The sequence below is a fragment of the Neovison vison genome, chromosome 12 (assembly GCF_020171115.1).
Source record: "Neovison vison isolate M4711 chromosome 12, ASM_NN_V1, whole genome shotgun sequence".
Lineage (NCBI taxonomy): Eukaryota > Metazoa > Chordata > Mammalia > Carnivora > Mustelidae > Neogale > Neogale vison.
Window position 1 is genome coordinate 105,128,305 of NC_058102.1, and position 23,032 is coordinate 105,151,336.

The 23,032-nt window shown below is 55.1% G+C and overlaps 1 protein-coding gene across 4 annotated transcripts in view; it reads right to left on the reverse strand.

Annotated features, from left to right (window-relative positions):
• TSPAN9 (tetraspanin 9) overlaps positions 1-23,032 on the reverse strand; it is a 193,603-nt gene that overhangs the window by 74,726 nt on the left and 95,845 nt on the right. For 3 of the 4 annotated variants that reach the window (XM_044226275.1, XM_044226274.1, XM_044226276.1), the window contains one exon: positions 8,278-8,357. In XM_044226275.1, the coding sequence (XP_044082210.1) occupies positions 8,278-8,340 (63 nt within the window). In that variant the 5' untranslated portion in view covers positions 8,341-8,357. Of the gene's footprint in view, positions 1-8,277; positions 8,635-23,032 lie in introns of those variants that run through there. The other variant, XM_044226273.1, reaches the window with a different exon arrangement.

The window sequence follows — 23,032 nt, forward strand, 5'->3', positions numbered from 1 at the left end:
GAACCAAAGGCCAAGAACAGCCAAAACATTCTTGCAAAAGCATCAGATGAGAGGATTTGCCCAACCGGATATCAAGACTTAGTATTAAGTTGTGGTCATCCACAGCAGAGCCATGACTGACAACTGGAAGTTATGAAGCTGCTCCTTCACAGATGCTTCCACAAGCCATGTCCTAGAGAAACCCCTGCGTACGTACACCAGGAGCCTTGTATGGGAATGTTCACGGAAATATGTTTAAAAAGCAGGAAGTAATCCAAATGCTTATCATCAGAAGAATGACAGCAGAACTCTAGGGAACAGTGACAATAAGTGCATGACAGCCACACATACCAACAAGAACCAATCAATAAATGTAATACTGAATTTAAAAAAAAAAATTCAGGGGCACCTGGGTGGCTCAGTCAGTTAACCATTCGACTCTTGATATGGGGCTCAGGTCATGATCTCAGGGTCATGAGACAGAGCCTGCTTAAGATTCTCTCTCTCCTTCTGTCCCATTCTCTCTGCCCCACCACCTGCCTCTCATCCGCAGTTGCTCTCTATTAAAAAACAACAAACAGACGATTCCGTCTAACAAAAGTTTTAAAACCAGCCAAGCCAAATCAAATGATACAGTGTTTAAGGATGCTTACATACGTGGAAGCACTACAAAGAAATACAGCAAACACAGAACATCAGGATAATGGCTCTCTCTAGAGGACGGGTTGGGGGCATGCTCAGGAAGCGGCTCACAAAGGTTTCATGAATATAGCTCGGGTTTTAGTTCTTTTTTTTTAAGATTTTATTTATTTATTTGACAGAGAGAAACAGCCAGAGCGGGAGCACAAGCAGGGGGAATGGGAAAGGAAGAAGCAGACTCCCCACTGAGCAGGGAGCCTGATGCAGGGCTTAATCCCAGGACCCTGGGATCATGACCTGAGCTGAAGTCAGACGCTCAACAACTGAGCCACCCAGGTGCCCCTGGTGTTTTAGTTCTTAAGCTGAATGGTTGGTATGTGTTCTTTATGTAATTTTTTTAAACTACATGAATTTCATAGGATGTATTCCAACATTTTTTAAAAAAATTTTAAGTGGCTGTTTTTCTGGTTAGTAAAGTGACCTGGACCTGGAACCCCATGTGCCCTGTCAGTCTGCTCAGGTCACAGGCCCATCTGCCCCACAGAGTCCGACACTGAGTGTGCCAGAGAGAGGGACCCACCCTTCTAGCACCCAGGGCCAAAGGCCCATGGGGACGCTGCAGTAGGACCACGGGCCCAGCCGGCCTGCTGCCGACCTAATTCACTGCACCAGCAACAAAGTGAAGCAGGGGCAGAGTGTGGGCCACCTCGCCCAGAAAGGTGGGAGGTAAGTATATAGGGTGGTGGGTGCCACTGCAGGCCCTACGAGCTGAGACCACACCCCTCCCCCACCACCTTCCCTTCCCATCCTCCATCCCAACAGATCTTCCTAAACTTCATGGATCCCCATTTCTAGCACATATCCCTAAGACCAGAAGACATGTGGAAAAATCCCCAGTCTAAAGAGACATGTGGGGCCCCTTGCAGGGCTCCAAAGCCCTGCCCAGCACTGGTGCTCGAGCCTCTGGGCATCCGACACTGTGAGCGGGGCTCCCTGTGCATCCCGCAGGCGCAGCTAAGCAGCATTCCTGCAGAATGCATCCGCGGCCTCATCTGGGCTTCATCACAGCCCTGGAAGACACTTGATACCATCAAGTGTAAAGAAATCCAGGAACCAAGAGGTACGGCAACCTTCAAGACACAGGCATTGTTCCTGGAGTCTCTGACTCGTAGGTCGGTAGATGGGAGGGAGGGACAGGCAGGCAAGGGGACATGGCCTCTGTGCATGTACAAAAGGTCTCTGGTTGATCTGAATCTACACCGTCATGAAGAATCTCAGAGCAGACAAAAGGCTCTGAAGGCAGTAGCCATGTCTCTGTTCTTGGTCAGTCCCCTTCCCCGGCCCCAAAACCCACTACAGCAGGACCTCCCTGCGGGCCCCAGTGCACTAAGCCACCCAACACAAGGAGAAGACTTGAAACCCCACAGGCTTCCCTTCCAGGGGCTTCTCCGTGTCCCCTGGGAGACTTCAAAGCTTGCTGGAGCCCAAAGGAAGAAAAGGCAGAGTCCATCCAGACAGAACCGCAGACTCATGATGTTAAAAGATATTTTAGGTATCCCCTGAAGCCCCGTGACTACTTAGAGAAAGAGTAGGGGGGGCAACAGCCTACCTACCTCCATCCTGTTCTGTGCCCCCCAGCTGCGGACCTGCTCATCCCTTGGACCATGTGCCACTTGTACTGTCCCTGCCCCAACCCCCCAGCCCCACTTCTGCTGGCAGATTAGCTTTCAAATGTGAGCAGGGACAAAGCTGGCTCAGAAGACTTAACTCTGCCCGACGGGTTTAGCTCAGCTTCAAAGCTTCCTAACTGGAACCAAATAAGCGGGCATATCGCAGCTGGAAGGGAGAGGCCGGAAGGAGGGGGAGGACGGGGGCATGGCTCTAAGCTGGATTACCTACAGCAACAGCTTGCAGCCTGAGTGACACAGCGAGGCCTGTCATGGTGGTCACTGCCGGAAAGACCAAATACCCCTTTCCTCTGACCCCTGGGGACAAAGTCAAGAGCACCCGCAGCCTCAGGTGCACACTTCATGGCAGGGGAGGGCCCCCTCGTCATCAGAAGCCACATCACACTCACCACCCAGAAGCCACTCTCAACAGGCACTACCCAGACTGATGGCGCCCTTTCTTTCTCTGGGTTCAGTCCATTTCACGGGTGCAGGACCCTCTGTCTCTCCCCCGGGGCTACAAGCTCTCCCCAGGCACAGGCTCTGGATCAACTTGTCTCCATCTCTATCCCACCTTGTCCTGTGCCTGGAACCCCAACCTCATCTAGCCCACAAACTCCTACCCATCCTGCAAAATCCAGGTGTCACTGGATCTGCTCTGATATCTTCTCTCTACTAAGCAGTATTAACTACTTCTATTAAGTAACTCAATGGAGCACCGACTGCTCAGAACTAGAACTGTTCGTTTGACTCCTCCGTGGGACTCTGAGTAGCTCAAGGGCCTGGCTTACAGCAGAGGCTCAGTCAGTGCACGCAGGGCCCAGTCCCCACAGTGCATCCAGTCAGCCCTTTCAGTAGAAGAAACAAAAAGACACATAATTCACTAACTCTTTTGTCCAAACTAGGAAACTCAGACAGTTTTTTCCCCTCACCCTTTATTTCTGATGGATGCAAACATTCTAGAGAGGGAGTGTCTGGCAGCCACCATGCAGGGCTGAGGGAGAGGGAAGGACAAGTCAAGTCAGGCCACCCAGGGGCGGGGTCCAGGCCTGCTGCTGTCCCTCCCTAGAATTCTGGGGAGGGGGAGATGGCCTGGCTCTAACCCCTGCCTTGGGTAGGAGCCCTTAGCCCTGTGTTCAAATGCTTGGTGGAGGACAGTGCAGATGACCTCTCGATTCCACGACTTCCTGGCCTGAGAAAGCTGATCCACCCTCTGCGAGCCCAGTCAGCCTGTTCTCACCAACTGGAGGCCCCTGTGCACGCAGCGGGCATTCAGTAAATAGTTGCGGCATGAGTGAATGGGCTCAATTGGGACCCCAAGAGCCCAGCAAGCCCCAGAGTCCACTGCCAAGTTCAGCCAAGGGCAGCCAGGCACACAGAAGCACGGCAGGGGGAGGGTGAGGCCCCCATCCTCAGAAAAGGTCGGGGCTTTTTCGGGGCTCTTCCCTGGCAGGCCAGCCAAAGGGAGGACAGACCTGTGGCCCTTCCCTCCAGGTGGGGACAGCGCTTGCCGCTGGGAGTTTCTCTTTTCTATCCTCTTCCTCCCCGCCCCCTCTTGATTGACACCAGTGCTAGCTCCGACATCATTTAAAAATAGATATTAAGACATGGAAGTTTAATTTTTAATGCTTTGGAAAGGAAGTGAACACAGAGTTGGCATTCCCTCATGGCCACGTCCTGGGGTCTCGGAGCACCAGCCCCCTCTTCCTGCGCAGAGCCCTGCCTGACCCACCCAGAAGGCCTACTTGCCAGGGCGCTCTGGGGAAACAGCCCGATGCCTCATGCCCGGGCATTTTGGGAAGCCTCCAACTCTTGTTTCCCAGCTCGGCCAGTCTCCTGCTTGGAGAGGCCACGTCCCAGACCCATTTAGACCCTGTTCAGACCCCTCAGCCTGCTTACCACTTCCATTCCCTGACAGAAGGTATCCCACAGACTCAGTAGGACACCCAGGCCATCCAGCTCCGCTCCTGGTCCACCACAGAGCAGCGGGGAGCCAGGGAGCCCACAGAGGAATTCACGATGCAGCCAAGCCAGTAACGAACGTAAGCCTCCATTGTGGCTAGACAGCCTTAACCAAGTGGCCAGCACCGAGAGAGCAAGTGAACAGCCTATGAGGGGCCGAGCCGCAAAGGCCTGACCCTGCTTAGGGGAGGTTAATCAGGGCATCCACCCAGCACCCTAGGCACGGCAGCCCTACCCCAACCTTTCCCCTGTTCCAGCAGACACACTGAACACTGCCTCCTTGGCTAATTGGCCTTTATTAAGAGAGCAATCCACAAGGAATAGACTTTCCAATGGAGCCAGAATGTCACTGTTCTGCCAGCCCTGATTTGAAGTGATGGGACAGCTCTGCTGGCAACCATGAAAAGTGACCATTATCCTGAGTGGCAATTATGCCAGCAACCCCAGGCCCGCCCCTGGCCCCTCCATGTCAGATAAGAGCTGGATTTGGGTTGGGAGGAGCTGGGCTGGGAGCACAGTCTGCTGTGTGGAGAAGGTAGACACAGGCCCCCAGCACCCAAAGCCCACCCCTGCACTCTCTCTCTGCCCTGCCCAGGATTTAAAGCTCTGAGTCTCCTTTGCCCTCCTGGAGAGGCTCCAATTCACTCCACCTCTCCCTAGAGAAGTCCCCCAGACGGCCCTAGGAGGACTCAGGGATGGAGCTAATGGAGGGAACCTCCCCGGCTTTCCACTGCTGGGGGAACACCCTGGGGTGTGGGTTTGACTACTGGTATACAGGCCCCTCAGGGTGCTGCCCCCAACAGGCAGGCGCCCAGCAGCCAGTAAGTCACCTGTCTTTTTCTTGGTAAGGAGGAGAAGCGCTGGCTGCATAGCCCCGCCTCCCACCGGCCCCCTGGAGATGTCACCCGGGCCCTCAGTAACGGCAAAACCCTAGAAGCTCCACCCAGTGGCCAGGACCCAGGATTCTCCCACCCGTGGGGGGGTGCAGGGTGACAGCTGCACCTCTCCTGGGCCCTGGGAATCCTCCCAGCGGGCTCCGAGAAGGCAGGGGGGTGTGGCAGCAGTGGTGGCTTTGGAGAAATACCAGGTAGGCTCCAGGATCTATAGGAAGATCTCTATCTATTGATTGTGGGCCTCAGGTTCAACTCTAATGTCTCGGAAAAGTCTCCTTGGGGGATCTGAGCCATGAGACTAGAAAAAGTGATGGCTACTTAAGTGCTAACAATTGCTCTGGGTCCCAGAGGGTTTGGGCTCTGACCAGCCCTGCATCCCTCCTCACCCCGACCCTCTCACTCCCCTCCAGTCTTTGTGTGTGCACTGGAAAGCAGAAGTGGCCCAGCGGTCCTGCCTCATCACCCACCCCACCTGCCCTTGGCCTAGACACCTTCACCTTTTGCTTCGGCTCTTCCCTCTGCTCCCTCACTCCTATCAAGCCCAGCACCTGCCTGCAGGACGTCTTCATTCAAGTAAAGCTCAGTGATCCGCCCTGTGCCCGAATTCTGGCTAACTCCCTGCTACGTCCTTCCACCTCCCAGGGAACACAACGGCGGGCTCTCTTACACGTGCAAGTCTCCATTGTTCTTCTGCTAAATGTCCACCTTTCCTACTTCATCATCTCAAGAGTGACTAGCATAAAAGAACTAGGTCTTTGAGATCCAATGTCTCCCAGCTCGTAGCATGTCACAGGAATTCTGAAAATACTAAGTGATCAGAAAAGTCAAAGATTTGGAGAGAGACTCCTTGCCTGGTAAAAGAGTGGTGGTAGGTAGCTCCTAATTAGGAAGAGACAGCAAGGTCTCTTGCTGTAACCAAAAAAAGAAAGCCACTCCATCAATCAGCTCATTAACTTCTGCCAAGCTCTTAAGGGAAGATGAAAAGAGTTGCTTTTCGCCCCACAGCTAAGTAGCTAGGAGAACCTTCAACACAGGCAAGTTTGAGAACTAACTTCTCTTCCCTATCGAGCAGGACTCGGGAATCTCTACCACACAATGAGATGTGGATTTACCACTCTGGCCATCCATTCATTCACTCACAAACTTATAATGAATGCCTCCAATGTGCAGGGCACCAACGCCTGGGCTATGTATGGTGGGGGGGGCGGTGCGGGGATGAAAACTAAGTAGGAACTGAGCTGGAAAAGGAAGAAGCCACAAGCAGCTATACCTATTCTGGCCAGCAGGTGGCGGGATGGGGGTGGGGAGGAGGGCTGCTGAGTGGGAGGTATTGGCAAAGGCCCTGCTCTTCCCTATTAAGGGCTTCCTAGTGAGTGGTAAGATATGCAGAGATGGGCGCAAGGCAGAAAGGTGGGTTGAGACTACGAACAAGGGCAGAGAGGGAAACTCCGCAATGAGAGTAAGGCAGCATTCGTGTAAATCACAGACATCAAATACCCACCACCGCTTGGCTGACACTGACCAGGAGCACCTGGCCCAAGGAGGCCATAAAATCATTCTTGACATTCCAATGGTTCTGCCCCAGTTCCCACAGAACCCTCAGCACAGGGCAGGTTAACACCCTAACAGCAGTGCCCGCAGGGCCCCAGACCATGCGGGCATCCAGGGAAATTCAACTCAAACAATCTCCAACTGGGCTCCCCAGAAGAGAAGTAGCAGCCTGCGCCCCAAGCTGGAAAGGAGTCTCCCTCCCCAGAGAGAAGGAAAGGATGCTGGACATCCCATAACTAACGAGGTCAGACATGAGGGAGGCCATCATCACAACAGCCTCCACTCCCCTACCTCGAGACTGGAAAGGAAACCCAGTTCTTAAGGGATAAAGCGATTTGCTCAAGGTCACACGAGAAGCTAACACAGAACCAAGACTGTAGATTCCTTCTTCTTCCCACTCAGCCCTGAGCTATCCTCTTCTGTGGGAACAGTCACCGCCCCCCACACACACCCAAAAAAGTTTTGTTAGTTAAAGCTGGTCACTTCACACAAGTGTTCAACATCAAAGCACAACTGCTTCTAACTAGCTTCACTGTGAATGACTTTGTCCTGCCCCCAGTGCTCCTTCTGGACCATGGGTGGTTGACAGGCCCTGGGGCAGAGCCAAACATCTGTGCTGACTACGCTGGGGCTCTGGCAAAGAAAAACGGAGGCAGCAGTCGCGATGAAGGAGCCATGAGATAGGAATTTGAGAAGTTTTAAAATCTGCCAAACTTGTATCCCTTTTTGCACACATGCACGTGTGTGTGCCCATGGCCTTCAGAAGCACAGAGAACCGAGAGCCATTCCAAGCTGCCCCACTCACCGACCCCTTCTCTAGAAAATCATCCTTCACCGAGGACAGGGCACTCCCTTTGTCCCTTTCAGTCTTTGGGGCTCTGGGAGCCTGGGAGGGCTGGCTGGTGTCCCATGGTAGGAGCACATGGCCAGCCCGCTCCCTGCCCAGTCCACTGCAATCCCTCAAAAGCAGCTGCCTGCCACCCGATGGCAGCAACCCTCCCTCACTCTCCTTTTCCACACATGCCCTAACTCAGGGGCAGACCTGCAGGCTAACAAACACATCTCCCGGCTTGGGACAGGGGCTCCTCTCCTCTTCCAAAGACTCATTGAAGGAGGGAGAGGAAGTGATCTCTGCCATCCCTCCCAGCCCCCACCTCATGCCCACAAAACCGGGCATACTGTCTTCTTGTATATTCAAGAAGAATACAAGAAGAAACTTGAAAATCATCCACATTTGTGCCTGTCTTAAACTCAAGGTCACAGCTCTTAAAAATTCTGGCCCCACACCTATTTCTGCAGGTTACCCGGTGGGGGCACTTGCACCAGGGGAAGGAGGTGGTGGCAAACTTTGCCAGCCACGGAGGAGTAGAGTAAGTCTCTCCTGGAAGGCAGGCATTTCGGAGCCTCCATTCAGCCACCAAGGAGAGAGAAAGATGAATGAAGGGGGGGGCGATTTTTTAAAAACACGCACACTTACCGTTGTGCAGAAAGCAGGGCAATGCAGCACCACGGAGGAAGAGGGGAGCACGCTAGGGTAAGCCCGGAAGAGGAGAGGTGGCAAAGGAGAGCTAAAGGCAAGGACTTACCCAGAATATCAGATTGAAGAGGAACATCATGTACTTCAAGCAGCAGAGGCAGCCCCTGGCCATGTTGCACTTCTTAAATTCTAGGAGAAAAACAAAGGATAGGTCCAGGTAAAACACCACGTACTTGCTGCCTTTGGGTGCATTGTACTTGTCAGTCTTGACGCCAGCCTCGGCGCGGCTCTGTCCCCGGGAGCCCGCGGTGCCGTAGAAAGCGCCGGCCGTGAAGCCGCGGCCGAACGGGCGGCCCGAGGTGGACGGCTTGGCAAAGTCCGAGTCCTTGCTGTCCAAAGATGGACTCCGGTGGATCGAAGAATCCTCGCTACTCGACTTCTCCATGCTCGCGTCGTTCCCGGGGGGCGCGAGGGGCGGGGGGCATCGCTCCCGGAGTGGGACGGAGGGGGCGCCCAAGTCGGGCACGGGCTGCGGGTGGGCTGGCGGAACCCTGAACGCCCCCTCTCTGCACCGGGGAGCACTCCCGGCCAGACCCCGTGCTCAGGAGCCGCTACCTCTCGGACGGCGCCCCGCTCCCAGCCGACTGGCCCGGGAGGGCTCTGCGGTGCGGCGCGGCGCGGCGCGGCTCTACGCGCGCTCGCGAACGCTCTCCGGGAACTGGCTGGCCTGCGTAACTTAACGTCTTTGGCGAAGCTGCAATTTGATTTCTCTTTCCAGAGCGTCAGCTCGCCTCCCGGTGCACCGGCCGCTCCACGCGAGGCACAAGGGCGCCAGGATCCAGGTCCCCGGGCACACCTCTCCCTGCCCAGCCCCGGCGCTGAGCCCGGCCACTTTGCGGGCGCTCCGCCTCCTTTCGCTCGGCGACTTTGCGGAGCTGCTCGCCGGCCCTGGGCTGCCCGGGCGCGCGGCGGGCAGTGCTGAGGGATCCGCCGCAGCTGCCACCGCTGGGCTTTCCCTGCGAAATCCCAGCCCCGACTCCCGACTCTGAAATCGCCGGGAGCCCCCTCCCCGGGCCCTCGGCCCCGCCCCCTGCTTTGCATTCGGCCAATGAGCACTGGGCCTGCCAGGGGGCGGGCAGCCTCCCCCTCCCCAATGACACATTATCTTTAATAGGATTAGCGTTCTGCCGTGTGCCTATACCAGTGCGCCGGGAGCCCTCGCTAAATGTCAAGGGCTCTGGAGCTGGGGGTGAACCAGAACCTTCATCGGAAGGCGCTGGTCTCTTCCACGGGAGAAAAGGGGGCGGCGAGAGAAAGGGAATGGCTGGAGATAACAACGACCCAAGGAAACCAGAGAAGAGGGCTGGGGAGGACAGGAGGAGGAAAGAAGCGCGGCCACTGTAGAGCTGGCCGCCGCCCCCTGTGCACACGGGGCCAGTCCGACCCGAGGCACACGGTCCCTCTACTACACACGCGCGCACACTCAGACACACACGCACACACGCTTTTGCACACGTGGATCTGGCTACCGCACGCAGGGAAAAGAGACCGCAGGGGAGGGGCGAGGTGTGGGAAAGGCGCTTGGGGCCTCCGCGGGGCGCGCGCCGCCTCCCCGCCCCCTTCCGCGCGCGCGCGCGCACGCTCCAGCACACACGCGGCTCCGCTAGACTCCTGCAGCTGCGCGAGCCCCCCCAACCCCCACCGCCCCCGCGTTCCCGGGTGGGATGCCGTGCTCGCTGGGACCCCAGCTGGGCTGAGAAGAGTAGGTGGCAGAAGTAGTGTCCTACCTTGCCCCTCTGAATCCTGCCTGTGCCAAGGGTGACGTTGGAGTGCTCTTGGACCCAGGCTGGGTCCTCTCCCAGGAGGACTGCACAGAAGGGGCTGGTCAAGGGAAACAGCAAGAAGAATGCTCTTGCTAGGGGCTAGGGAACACCCAGGAGGAGCCCTTTACCCTGCCGTAAAACACTGCACCTGTGTCCCCTGAGCTTGTGCGTAAGTCTGCACAGCTGATCAGGAGCGACCATAGTTGGCAAACAAAGAAAACTAAAAGACTTGGGGGTGGGGTGCGGTGAGGAGCCCACGTTTCCTTTCTGCCAGCAGAAAGAGAGTGCTGAGAGCCCCTGAGAGGGGCTTCGTATTTATGAAGCTCAGTACCCCAGCACGCAACACCGGGCTTGGCCTCTAGCAGGCGCTGGACGATGACTGGATAGAAGAATTCCTGCCTTCCCTGGGGAGCAGGAGTGTGATATGTCCAACCTGGATCCCATCAGACATGTATTCCACACCTGCTATGTGCTGAGGCAGGCCCCTTGAGGAGACAGATACAAGGTGTGCTGCTCCCTGCCGTTCAGACACACACAATCTAGTCCAAGGTGGTGAGCAGGGACATAACTGGCTATGGTGGAGGCAGAGAGGGACACTTATTCCAATGGGAGCGAATTGAAGATCCTCATCACAGGTCCACTGGGGTGGCCCTCTATGGAGTCTGTACCCTCTCTGGCTCAGAGGCAGCAGGGGCTGGCCCTCAGCTTCTTTAAAGGCACCTGCAATGGTGTTACTATCCTAAGCCCCTTCCCCACTTAGAGGGCAGCCCAGCAGTGAAACCTAGGGAGTGTCATGGCCATGGCACCTTGGTCTCCTGGTTGGGCACAACAGCCCTCTGGATGCTACCCACAGATGAGAGGCAGGTGTCTGGCTGGCTCCCGACAGACCCCACTGCCACCTGACTGGAATGGCTGACGCCTTTTGTCCTCTTCAGCCTCGACCGGCTCCCATGGGCTCCCGCTGCCACTTGGTTCTCATAACATTACTTCTTTGATGCAGGAGAGATCGTTTACCAGCTGGACTGTGAGTCAGGAGACCTGTTTTTCACTCTGAGCTCAATGTTGAGCCGTATGATCAAGGACAAGGTGGTTTTGCCTTTCTGAGCTACCATTTCTTCCTCTTTAAAATGTGGATTAATAGAGCCTACCCCCCGAGAGGTGTCAGCAGAATAAAGTGAGCTGGCAGATGCGAGACCAATCTGAGCCCTGTAAGCACTGAGCAAATTCAAGGGCCTGGTGTCACTAGCCTCAGACAGACTTGGTGTCAGCACAGGCCCTCCCAAGCTGGCCCCCTCCTAACGTCTTCCTCTTTCTCTCTTTTTTTTTTTTTTCCATCAACTCACACCTTGTTCAGTAAGAATAGCGTCTGCCTCGTCCCTAGATCGTTCCTCCTTCATTCCTGATTATAAGTGGATTCAGGCCAGTAATTATTTCCTCAGCAGTGGAGGCCCTGATGGGCCAGGATGAAGGAGGAGGTAAGAAGAGGAGGCTGCCCAGTATAAGAGTTCTGGTCACTCCTGGCCACCTGTGCCGGGAGGGCATTGAAGGCCTGGCCCTCAGTCCATTAACAAAGTTCAGTCATGTCCCATCAGGGCACCCAGCTTAATCATCATCAGGATGTTAAGAACAACAGAGAATTGCAAGGCCTCATTACATCCCCAGCACCAGCTCCACACACAGCAACTGAGTCCTCCCGCCAACCCTATAGAATAGCGATGTTATTATTCCCATTTCACAGGTAAGTAAACTGTATGACTTCAAAGCCCATTTCTTCACTCTCCTGGACTCAAAACCTAGTTCCCAACCTTGGGAATCTTCCAGTCTAAAAGGCAGAATCTAAAAGCACAACAGAGAATCTGAAATTTCGTGTCCTGATGAGAGGTCATAGAGAAAAGGACTTCATAAAAAAGGACCTTAAAAAAAAAAAAAAAAAGCCTTCTGCCCCCACTCCAAGACTGTACATAGAGAAGCCCAAAGAAGAATGATACAGCCAGTTCCATGACAGGACCAGCAAAGAGCTGTCCCTTATACCCCCTGGAGTGGGTGTGGCCAGGGAGAGAGGGGTGTGAGGGCACCCCGGAAGGCATGGGTTTGGTACACTGAGGGGCAATGAGGAGCCAGGCCTGCCTGGAGCAGGAGAAGGTGCCTGGGAGTCAAAGTGGGCTACTGGGCACGGCTTTGCATGACACAGGAAAAGTCTGGACTTCATCCTGGAGCTCCCCAAGCAGTGGAAGCACATGACAACACCGGTGCCCTAGGAAGCTGGGCCTGCAGCATGGAGAGGTGAGAAGATCCGCCGCTGTAGTTGCCCCAGTTTCTGAGATTGTGGGTGCAGAAGTAATGACCAGAGAGCAAAGGTGGCCTGAGTTCCCATGTCTCCTGCCCACCCCTGAGCCTCAGCTGCTCGCCATGCTCAGGGGAGCTGGAAGACACAGCCTGCCCTTGAGGATCTCTGAGCATGTGAACAAGGCCGAGCTGCCTTGCCTTTTTTTTTTTTTTAAACAACAACGAAAAAAAAAAAAAAAGTGAAGCAAGTCCAGAATTCCCAGAGGGGAGAAAGAGAAGTGAATACGTGAAATCAACATGCAACGTCTCTGCTGACTGGCAACTGGGGAGATGTGGGCTCAGAGTAAATGCCAAGCTCTCTCTGCGTCTTCCTGAGTTTCTCAGGCCTGCAGCGTGAGCCAGAGCTCTCAGCTTTGGTCTCTCACTCACCCACACGCAATCAGAGCTCATGGGCCCACACAGATCCCCTTCCTGACCTGCACTGAATATTCCTGTGATCGGCAGCATGCATGGCTCATGGGGTATCCTGTACCTCAAACGGGGCAGCCTTGCGGAGAATTTAGGTTAGACACGAGGTGGCACTTGCTATCCTAAGGAACATGTGAGATGGACCACCGCTGTAGGAGAAGGGAGTCTTAGCCCATCCTAGTTTTTAAACTCCAAAATTGGGATCTTTTCAGCAATACAGAAAATGCTTTAATTGCTAAACAAACAATTTACCAATGGTGTCAAAAGAGAAGAATGTCCCTAAGCAGGGGGCCCATATCCCACAATGTGTGCATGAAGGCTCAGGAGGCAAGGAAAGATTAGGAGGGTCCAGAGGCCAGAGCAAGGCTCTTTGCCAGGGAAATTAAACAGCTACAAGGTCATGCGTTCCCATACTTGGCCAGGATTCAGGGAGGACAGTAACAATGCCAGTGAAAAGATCAGAGTAAAAAAAGAACTAGGGGTAGTTCTATTTTTTTTTATGTGTTTAATTTCTGAGACTTGTAAGGAAAACACACAAGCAAAGAGGGTTTGGCTGCAGAGGCAGGGTCCACCGTTAGAATGGCTCAGGACAGCATACCAAGGGTGACCCGGTACTTCGTTCTCTGGGGAGAGGTTTGCTCCTCCCTCCTGAGTCCCCAGCTGTTTGTTCAGCCTGCAATTATAGTTTGCCCACATGCCTCTGCTCTGGCCACTGGGCTTCCCGAAGGAGGGAGGGGCTGAGTCTGAATCACCTCGTCCCTGCGCCCCCCCCAACCTCCCACCACCCCGGGGCCTGTCACAGGGACCACCACAGAATAGGTACTCAGAATGTTTCAGCAGGTAGAGAGGAAGGGAAGACCACAATACCTAAGTCCTGAGTTCTAAGGAGAGCCTGAGAGCCCCAAGTTGATTAACCAGAGGATGGGACCCAAGCCAGAAATCTATGGACTTATTCCTGGAAAGCAGGCTATCTGAGGCCATCAGAACCTGATGAGGGAACTCAGGAAATTTAAATTTCCCAACTACAGATAACAGAATGAAAAGGCCACAAGGTCAACTATTTTGTTCACAGCCGTATCCTCAACACACAGAGTAGTGCAGCATGGTGAGGAAAGGGACAGATAGATAAAGAAGCTTTGGATCGGGGGCCATTTTGGAGGAAGACTGGGGAAAGACAAGAGGGAGAAAACAGGAAGACCAACAGGAACCAGACAGAGGCCAAGCTGCGCACGGACCCCTTCCATCCCCGGCAGGCCACGCCTTTTGGAGGAGCTCAAAGGACCATGCAGGTCCCCCTCCAGCTGAGTCCCTGCTGAACTCTAGTCCCTGTGAGCTCCCCAGAGCTGTGGTCACGTCTCAGAGCCCAAGTGCTGGCTGTGAGGAGCCCTGTCAGGGACCACTCTGGCCACTGAGAAACCATGACTGTGAAGGGTCCCTTAGCTGTGTGTCTGCACGCCACACATAAGAGGTGAGGTGAGCACCCTGGTCAGAGCATGTGCTGCTGACCCTGCGGGCAGTTCACTCTGAGGAGACAGGGTCACAGCTGTCGACCAACTGTACTGCTCATGACCCAGTCAGGAGTGCTGCACGTCAGGCCTCCAGATCGCAAGGAATCAGGTGGAAGTTGTGTTTGGACCGTCAGGAACACCAGCACCACTCAGCACATACCACATGCCCGAGTGGCTGTGGGCCAGCGGGGCCCGGTTCTGTGAGAAGCCATGGCGTGTGCTCAGATGGCATCAGTGCCCCCTGTCCAAACCTGCCATCCCACCCTGCCATGGAGGGCCGGGCTCTAGTGAAGTAATGGCGTGGAAACCCTCGGGGCTTTGGGACTAAATGGATCTGAGTCCAAACCCCTTCTGGAGCAGGTGACTCCAGAACTGCCGGGTGACCTAGAATGACTACTTCCCCCGTATCTCAGTTTCCCCAACCACAAAATGGAGATGATAATGCACACTCCCCCAGGCAGGAAGAAGACAGAGATTAAAGGTGAAAACCACAGTGTACACAGCACAATGTCCAAAACATAAATGTTCAAAGGAATTGAGGCACTCTTATGATTACCAGCATGATTATTAAATACGGTCCTAGTCCCCATTGACGTACAATGCAGCGGAACAAAGACACGACACGTAATGGGTGCACAATAGTCAGTGGCTCCAATTCTAGGGGTAAGCACCTCCCCCTCAGTTCTGGGCCCCCTTCTCCTCTGCCCAACACACCTGCACTTGGCCATCCCATCCGTTCCAGGGCCATTCACCTGCTGATGTCCCCTACATGTTCACCTGGGCCTGCCCCAGCTTCTGAGCCCCAAGTGCATGTACCCAGCTCCCATCCAGTAGCCCCACTGGCTGCCTCCCAGGCAGCTCCAATTCCACGTGCCCTGGGCCAACTGACCTTGCCCTAGCCCTACTCCCCTGGCCGCAGTCTCCCCTTCTAGATCAACAGCCAAACACTCACCCTGCTGTTTATGCCCAAAACCCAAGATTCATGTGTGATTCCCCAGTGCCACTTGCTCCCCTTCTGATCAAACACAAGTCCTTTCCAATGAGCCACCTTCTACTTCTGTCTCCACGGGCACTGCCCTGACCCCATCCTAACCCGTGTCTCACCTGGGCTCTTGCTGCAGCCTGGGACAGAGCCCCCAGCCCCACCCTGGCCCCAGGGTCCTCTTCACAGGGCAGCTGACACTGTCTTCTCCCTCACCGTGCTCCCTTGTTTTCCTGCGATTAGGGTGTGTGTGTGTGTGTGTGTGTGTGTGTATTAGTCTACTTTACTACTGCAGTCCAAATTCCTGAACCAGCCTAAAGGTCTGGCACCCCCTGCCCCAGCCTACCTGTCTAGCTCCGTTGGCAAAGATTCTCCTCGTGCTCATTATGCCCCTGCCAGAGAACTCTCTGAACTCACCTCTCCTCAGAGTCTTTGCCCATGCTCATCCCTCTGCCTGGAACACCCTTTCTCAACTCACTGTCCAACCTACTGTTACTCATCCCTGAGCTCTTGCAAAGATTTTCAAAGAAGTTTCTTCCGGTTTGCTGGCTGCCCCTGCAGGCGACACTGCAGCTCCCCTGCCCATCAATAGTACAGTCTCAGCATCACTGGCCTCTTCCTGCCTAGCCCTCGTCCCAGTTTGGAAGCCTGTTTCCTTAAGAGACAGTTTGCGACATGATTCTCCTACTTGACCACAAACTGAGGACGGCAGGGACTGGGTCTGTTCTTCTCACTACTGCGTACCCAGTACAACGCCTGACCAGCAGCGGGACTCAATTAACACTTGATAACAAATGAATGGGAGCTCGTAGCAGGGTGTGCACATGGCAAGCGGGATCACAAAGAAGGGCCTTCAGGTTGTGTGGTCACCTCAGGCCATCTAAGCAACAATACCTCAGGATACTAGCTACCTATGTGATCTCTAGCTCCTCAACTACAAAACAAGGAGCTTGGACTAGTTGGTTCTTCACGGCTTTTTCCAACTTCTAGCCCTGCTATTCCCACCTGTGAAATGGGAAGATGGGCAGGACCAGTCAGGCAGAGGTAAGAGGAAGAGTTTGCTGGAAGGGGAAACGGCTAGAGAAAGCAGAGGGAGAGAGTGCCCCAGACATCCAGGAAGGGCATGTCTACATGTCCAGCAAAAACAAAGCTTCACAGGAAGTCCACATGGGAGGGAGCAGAGATGACCCTGGATGCTTAGGGGCTTCCCCAGCACCCCCTCTTGTCACCTCCAACCCCTGCACCCTCCTCCCCCTACATGCCCACCAAGATGAACACACATCAAAGTCACTGTGTCCTCTACCTGGAACTCCCTTTTCCCACATGCTCTGAGTGGCTAACTTTCACCGCCCAGGTGGCACCCATGTGGCCTCCTCCTGAAGTCTGGGGCCCATGCTTGGAGCTCCAGAGTCCATCAGAGCACGGCACTGCCTGTTCACTGACCTCCCCGAGCCCAAGTCTATGTGCTCCTTGAGAGCACTGGCCGTGCCCGTCACCTCTGCGTTCCAGCCCCTGGCACACTGGCTCCCACACAGGAGCTCCTAAACACCTCCGAGCACGTGAGGGAAGCAGCAAGGGTCTCAGCGGGGCTCTTGAGCGAGGGAGAGCCACACTGTAGAAAAATGCACCCTGGCTCAGAGCAGGGAAGTCTTTATGCAAAGAGCAAGAATGGCCTGTCCCAAAGGACAACAGTCTTTTCTTTGAGCAGGTGTACAGAGTGGGAGGGAACAGCAGAGACCGAGCCCTGAAAGAGCAGGCTGGTAGCCCACTGGGGTACTGCCCACCCTAGGTTCTCAGGCCCTTTTTCCCAACAGAGTCCCCAACCAGCACCATCTTTATTTTAAGCCCCATCAGCATCCCTGTGAGATCCCCTAAAAGGACCTGGTGTGCAAGGCATTGTGCTGGACAGATGTACCGGGACCCGCACACACGCACACACTGAGCCATTCACTCCAGGGAGACCGAGAGAAAGAAAGGATTTGTTATAGGGACTTATCAAAGAGGGCAGGTGGCTTCCGGGAGGATGAGATAAGGCCAGACTGCCAGGCACAGGGAAGTGTGATGAAGCCCGAGGTTTATTGCCATGCACCAGTGGAAATTCACTGACCCAGCAAATCCAATATTCCTGAACCACCCCATGGAGGGCACTGACTTGCCGGCCAGGCCAGCTCTCTCTGACCTAGCGTCCCGCCTGCCTGCGAAGACGGCCCTGCAGCTGGGACCCATCCACCGATTGAGGAACGGCCACCTGCTGCCTCCCCTCTTCCCTCCATCCCTCCGCCCCTCCACCCCTCCGCTGGGCCTAGGACCATTGTCGGGAAGAGCAGCATGTGCAGAGCACTCGGGATGCTCTAAAGAAGATGGAAGAAACACGCCCCGATTCAGCCGGCTCTGACCCCTCACAGGAAGGGAGCTTGCACGAGTTCCACCTGAGCTGAGGAGGGAGCGTTGTGTGCTGAATGGGTGAGGGAAGGCATATTTGGGCAACCCTACTGGGCAGAAGCTGGCTGTCGAAGGGCTCACGAGTCTCATGGTGCATGAAGCCGCTGGTGGTCCCCAAACTGCCACCAGCCACTTCGGTAAAGTGAGGCAGCAGCGCTGGCCAAAACCCCAGGGCATCTCTGTTGCTTCTGCCCATGACCCCACATCTGTGCAGCTGAGTCCATCAGGGTACCTCCAGCTGAGGGCCCTCAGAGAAGCAGCCACCCCAGCCCTCTCTCGTCTCCCAAGTAGCAGAGACGAGAATGGTCACGAATCAGACCCTTTGCAGTCCTGCATGTTCTTCCAAAGCCTGCCAGGTTGTCCCAGCGGAGTTGCTGTAACCCAGTCTTCAGTGACACGTACCCAGCCATGGCCCCTGACCCAGACTTGCCCAACACACGCCCAGCATGCAGTGGGCACGCACGCACATTCCCCGTCACGGCCTTCCCTCCTGGAGACTGCCAGCCCCACTCCACCTCCCACCTGCCACAGTGCCCTTACTGCCTCCCGTCCTCCTCCTAATGGCCCCTGCCACAGGCTGCCACCATCGCGGACCAGAGACAGGGCTCCGGGCTGCCATACTGCCCGCTCACACCAGCTCCCAATCTGCTGCCTGCTCCCTGGGCTTTAACACACACACTCAAGCCTGGCATTCAAGACCTTCTACACTGTACTTTGCGGGCCTTTTTTCCCATGAGTTCTGACCTGTGCCCTATTCCCCCAGCAGTAGGAGCTCCTCACAGTTCTCTGGACATGTCTCCACTTCCCTGTCTCCACACTCTGGGGTATGCCCTGCCCTCCACCCAGGACGTCTCCCCCACCCATCTCTGTCTGTAGTAGGCAGGTCAGGACTCATCTCAAATGTCATGTCCTCCATGAATGAAACTCTGATCCTACAGATCCCCCAAACTAAGAGGCCCTCTTCCTGTTCTTAACCTCTCTTTGGGGCACTAATCTCACTCTGCCTTGTACCATGGCTGTTTGCATCGAAGTCTTCCAATAAGACAACAGGAAGACCTGAGGCGATGAACACTCCTGTGATCCTCTTGCAGAACTAGCCTGGTATGTGGAGAACACTCCAGAAATGTGAAGACAAATTAACCAAATCCCTCAACACCATCCACATGGCCCCCAAGCCTCACCCCACACCTCCGCCATACGTACTCACCTCAACCCATGCATTGGACACGCCTGACACTGCCCTCAGCCTTTCTGGTGGGGGCTCACCTTGCTAAATCACTAGCATCTGCCCTCCCTCCTGGAGGCCCTTTATGGTGTCACCCACCAGACTGGGCCACCTCCTGAAGCAGCGGAGGGTTCGGATGTCCAGCCTGGAGCTCAGAGAATGCGGCTGTGCTCCACAAGGCCCAGTGTGTCTGGGTGGCTGCGTGTCACTCATCCCCCAAGCTCTTGCCCCAAGGGGCGCTTTCATATCCCAGTCGGGCCAGATGCCAGGGCACACCTGCTCTTCCCCTCCCCCACACCGCTGCCAGAGGAAATGCCAGCCTGCAGCCTCGGTCGGTCGGCCGGACACAGCAGGGACAGGCACTGAGCACTGGCACGGCCCCTCTCTCCCTCCACCCCCGAAGCCTGGGCCTGACCAGCATCCAACCTGGCTTATCCCCGATCCTTCCATGAATGCACGCTCCACTCGACTCTGCAGCCTTCTCTGCCTCCCAAAGGGAGAGCCCAGGACAAACCCTCGTGCTGTAGGGAGCCAGGCAGGATGAAGGGCTGGAGCCCAGGGCCTCACTCTGGCACTGACTACTGGTGTGACCTGGGTGAGAGGCTTATAGCTCTCCGAGCACAGTACAGATTGTCTAAATGAGTGAATAAGCACATTTCCCTTTTCTCATCTGTGAACAGGGGGCTGGATACGATTATGAGGACCAGATGAGGCATTGCCTGGGAAACTGTTTTATCCAATGGACGGAACCTGCCATCCACACACACACACACACACATTGGAACCATCCCGGCTTCATAGGAACTCCACAAAGAACGCTATACTGGTTACTAATCACTGATGACTGCCTGAGCTCCCCTGACATGCCCATCCTGGGCCCACCACGGTGGGTGTTACTGAGGAGCATTAACCCTTAGTACCTAATGGTCCATATGGGGAAAGAGCAACAAAATGAAAGGGCCGGCGACAGAAGCACACACACACACGTGCCAGAGCGGGGATTACAGACCGAGTGCTCAGAGGACTTGCCCAGGGAGGCCTGGCCTATGTGGGAAGGCTTCCTAAAAAAGATGGGATGCATGCTGAGCCCCCATCCTCACTGAAGGAGGGCAGAGGAGAGGGGTCCCAGATGCCTGAACACAGTGAGCAGAGACCTGTGACCCAGCTAGTTCAAGGGGCTTTCATGTTTAAGAGCGCATGTGAGAGGCACAAGAGTTAGTGGCAGAGTTGGGACTGAACCCATGTCTCCTGACTGCTAACCCACAGATCTTCCCTTACAGCGAGCGGACCTACTTTGCCGCACAAAGCTGACCCCTATGGAGGCCTGCACATGGTGTGCTCTGTACACAGAAGGAGGTTGAAGGAAGGGACAGAATGAGATGAGAGAGCACTCATGCATCGGGATGGTCCAGCCAAGAGTGACGGAGAAGCCCCACAGCGTGGCACCAGGGGATGAGCCCCATCAACCCTGGGTAACACACCAATACCTGCTCACATCACACCCTCAGCCGGCATGGCCCTCCTTCTTTCTGACTTCACACGGCAGGAACACATGTATGTGCTTTACCCAATGAGAGCAAACAGAGGCCCGTCCTCCAAAGCCACAGTCCGGGTAGAGGGGAGATGACAAGCCGGGGGTGGGCTGAGAAATGTGTAACAACCAGCTCTCCTGGCAAGGACCACAGATGGTGGGAAAAGCCATGATCTGTAGTCCTTACCAATTTCCACGGTGTCAATCCTCCTATCATGGCCAGTTTCAGGATACCCATGGCTTAACAGCTGGCAAATTTTCCTATCATTTACTAATAGGCTCTTGAGAGCCAGTGCCCATGGGCTCCAGCAAACCACAGCCCAGCTCCCTTCCCTCCAGAAAAAACTCCACGGCCAGGAGAAAAAACCCAGCCCTGTCCTTTCCTCCTCCTTGGTAGGAAAAGTCCCACGGTTATGGTGTGGGAGTTGGAACGCTGGCCAGACACATCACGGGGAAGGGATGGAGCAGTCCTCTGTCTGGTCTTTTGGGGTGCCCCACAGGTGGCCTAATCACCAGAGAAAGACAACTGAAATTAGCTCCTGTACTACCGTGACCTTCAATTTGTGAGAAATGCAGTATCTGCAAAGTGCACCAGAGCACAACACAACTGAACAGGGTATGCCTCTACTTTTCGGTTAACTGATTGCTTACGATCTCTCTCCCTGTGAAGCTCCGTGAGGGCGGGGATTGGGTCTGTTTCATTCCTCGCTAGCTTCCCCTGGGGCAAGTACTCAGTAAGCACTTGCTGGACCAAGGAATGCCTGGAGGATGCCCCTGCCTGATCCTCTGGGTGCCATCTTGGTTTCCCAAGAGGAGGCAGCCAGGGAGTGAGGGAGCCCAGTGGTTAGCGCCTGCCCGACTGGGCTCAGGATGCCTGCATTCTTGTGTTGATCCTGCCACCATGACCAGGCACAGCAGCACCCTCAACCCCACCTCTGAGCCTCATTTTCTCCGCTCATTTAGGCCAGAATGGGGCCCTACATGGCTAACCCTGGGCAGTACCAAGGGCCAGGGCGAAGGCCAGACAGGACACCAAGCCGAAGGCCTCTGAGCTCCGTGGTAGGAGGCTCTGTGGTCAGGTTCGAGTCGTTCCTTTAAAAGATCTTAGGAAAGACTAGCTCCCTGCTTCCCCTCTGCACCACCCACATCTGAGCCCCCAACCCACCACCCCCTGTTCCCCCAGCCCTGAGCCTAGAAGAAACTCCCCAAAAGTACTCCCCACCCCAGTGGCTGGAGCCAGTGGAGCCCCAACTCCAAGCAGCTGCCCCATCACGCCTCAGGCGGGCTCCCCACATGCAAAGCAGCCAGCTCATACTGCTATTTTAAGCTCTGCGGGCCCAGCTGTAGCACGTAGCCACAGCGGGCCGGAGGCCCGGGCTGAAGGTAGAAGCAGCTAACTCACTAAGAGTGCTGACCTGGGGAGCTCGGAAAGGGAGTGTCGGCCACCCTGCGTACCACCAGACCTTCCGTGGAGGGACGGGAAACTCCCGGTCCACACCCTCAAACCCACCATCCATGGGGAAAGTGAGTCAAGAGCTGCGTTAGGCACACCCAGATTCCATTTCTGAATGTGACCCCCTGTGTTTCCACATTAAAACAACTCCTTGCCCCACCCGGACAACCTCGAAATTCCAACAGAGCTGGAGTTAACACGGTACCCAGGACTGGACATTGCAAGGAAACACCAAAAATGCAGACCAAATGAAGGGAGCTGGCATCCTGTTATCTGAGAATGGCCTATTCACTGGGTCCCTCTCTCCACCCCTCTCCCCGACTCCAGTCCCCCTCAGTGACTCTACACACTGCAGGACACACAGCCACCCTCGACAAACACTTGTTTACTGAACGACTGCTTCCACATGTATTCCTAAACCAAGTGTGGTCACAGGACAAACTTGTCGTGATCACTGTTATCATTAGCATTCTTCACAAAAACACATTTTGAGTGACCTCATCAGGCACCCAAACTGGTAATAAAGACCACAGGAGCAAGGAAGCAGAAGAGTTTAGCAACAAAACAGGGATGCTCCAGGCTGCGACCCTTCCTGAGAGGGCTGCCACTACCCACCTCCAAGGGAAGAGTGACACTGTGTTCTCTGGGCAGCATGTCCCCTGGTGTTGTGCAACATGGAGGCCCTGCTCTAAGCCACCCCTTCCATGGGACAGCCAGCAGCCGGGAGGTGGCTTGAGAAGCACAGAACAGAAACTCTGAGTGCAGGCTAACCCCATCCCAGCCTCATGCCGCAAGACATTAGCAAAACCACCCGGGGCAGGCTGGGTCACTTGTACCAGGAGCTTGCCGCACAGTTCTAAGTGTTCAGTTTAAGCAACATCAGCACCAGAGAAAGGGAAAAGGGGATCCAGAAGCTGCTGTAATTAGGGAGCTCAGGGATCTCTCTTCTTGCTACCCATCTATCTCAAGACTGAAGTAGCCACCCACATGGTAAAGAAATAGATTCGCCACCTGGATTAGGGGGAGGGAGAGGGCAATTCCCTGAATTTGCTGGCTGGAGAAAGATCCCAGAAGCTATGGGTCCTCGGAGATCATCCAGTTCACCTCTCTCCTCTCCTCCCCTGCTTCCCTGGCTTCAGTCAACCC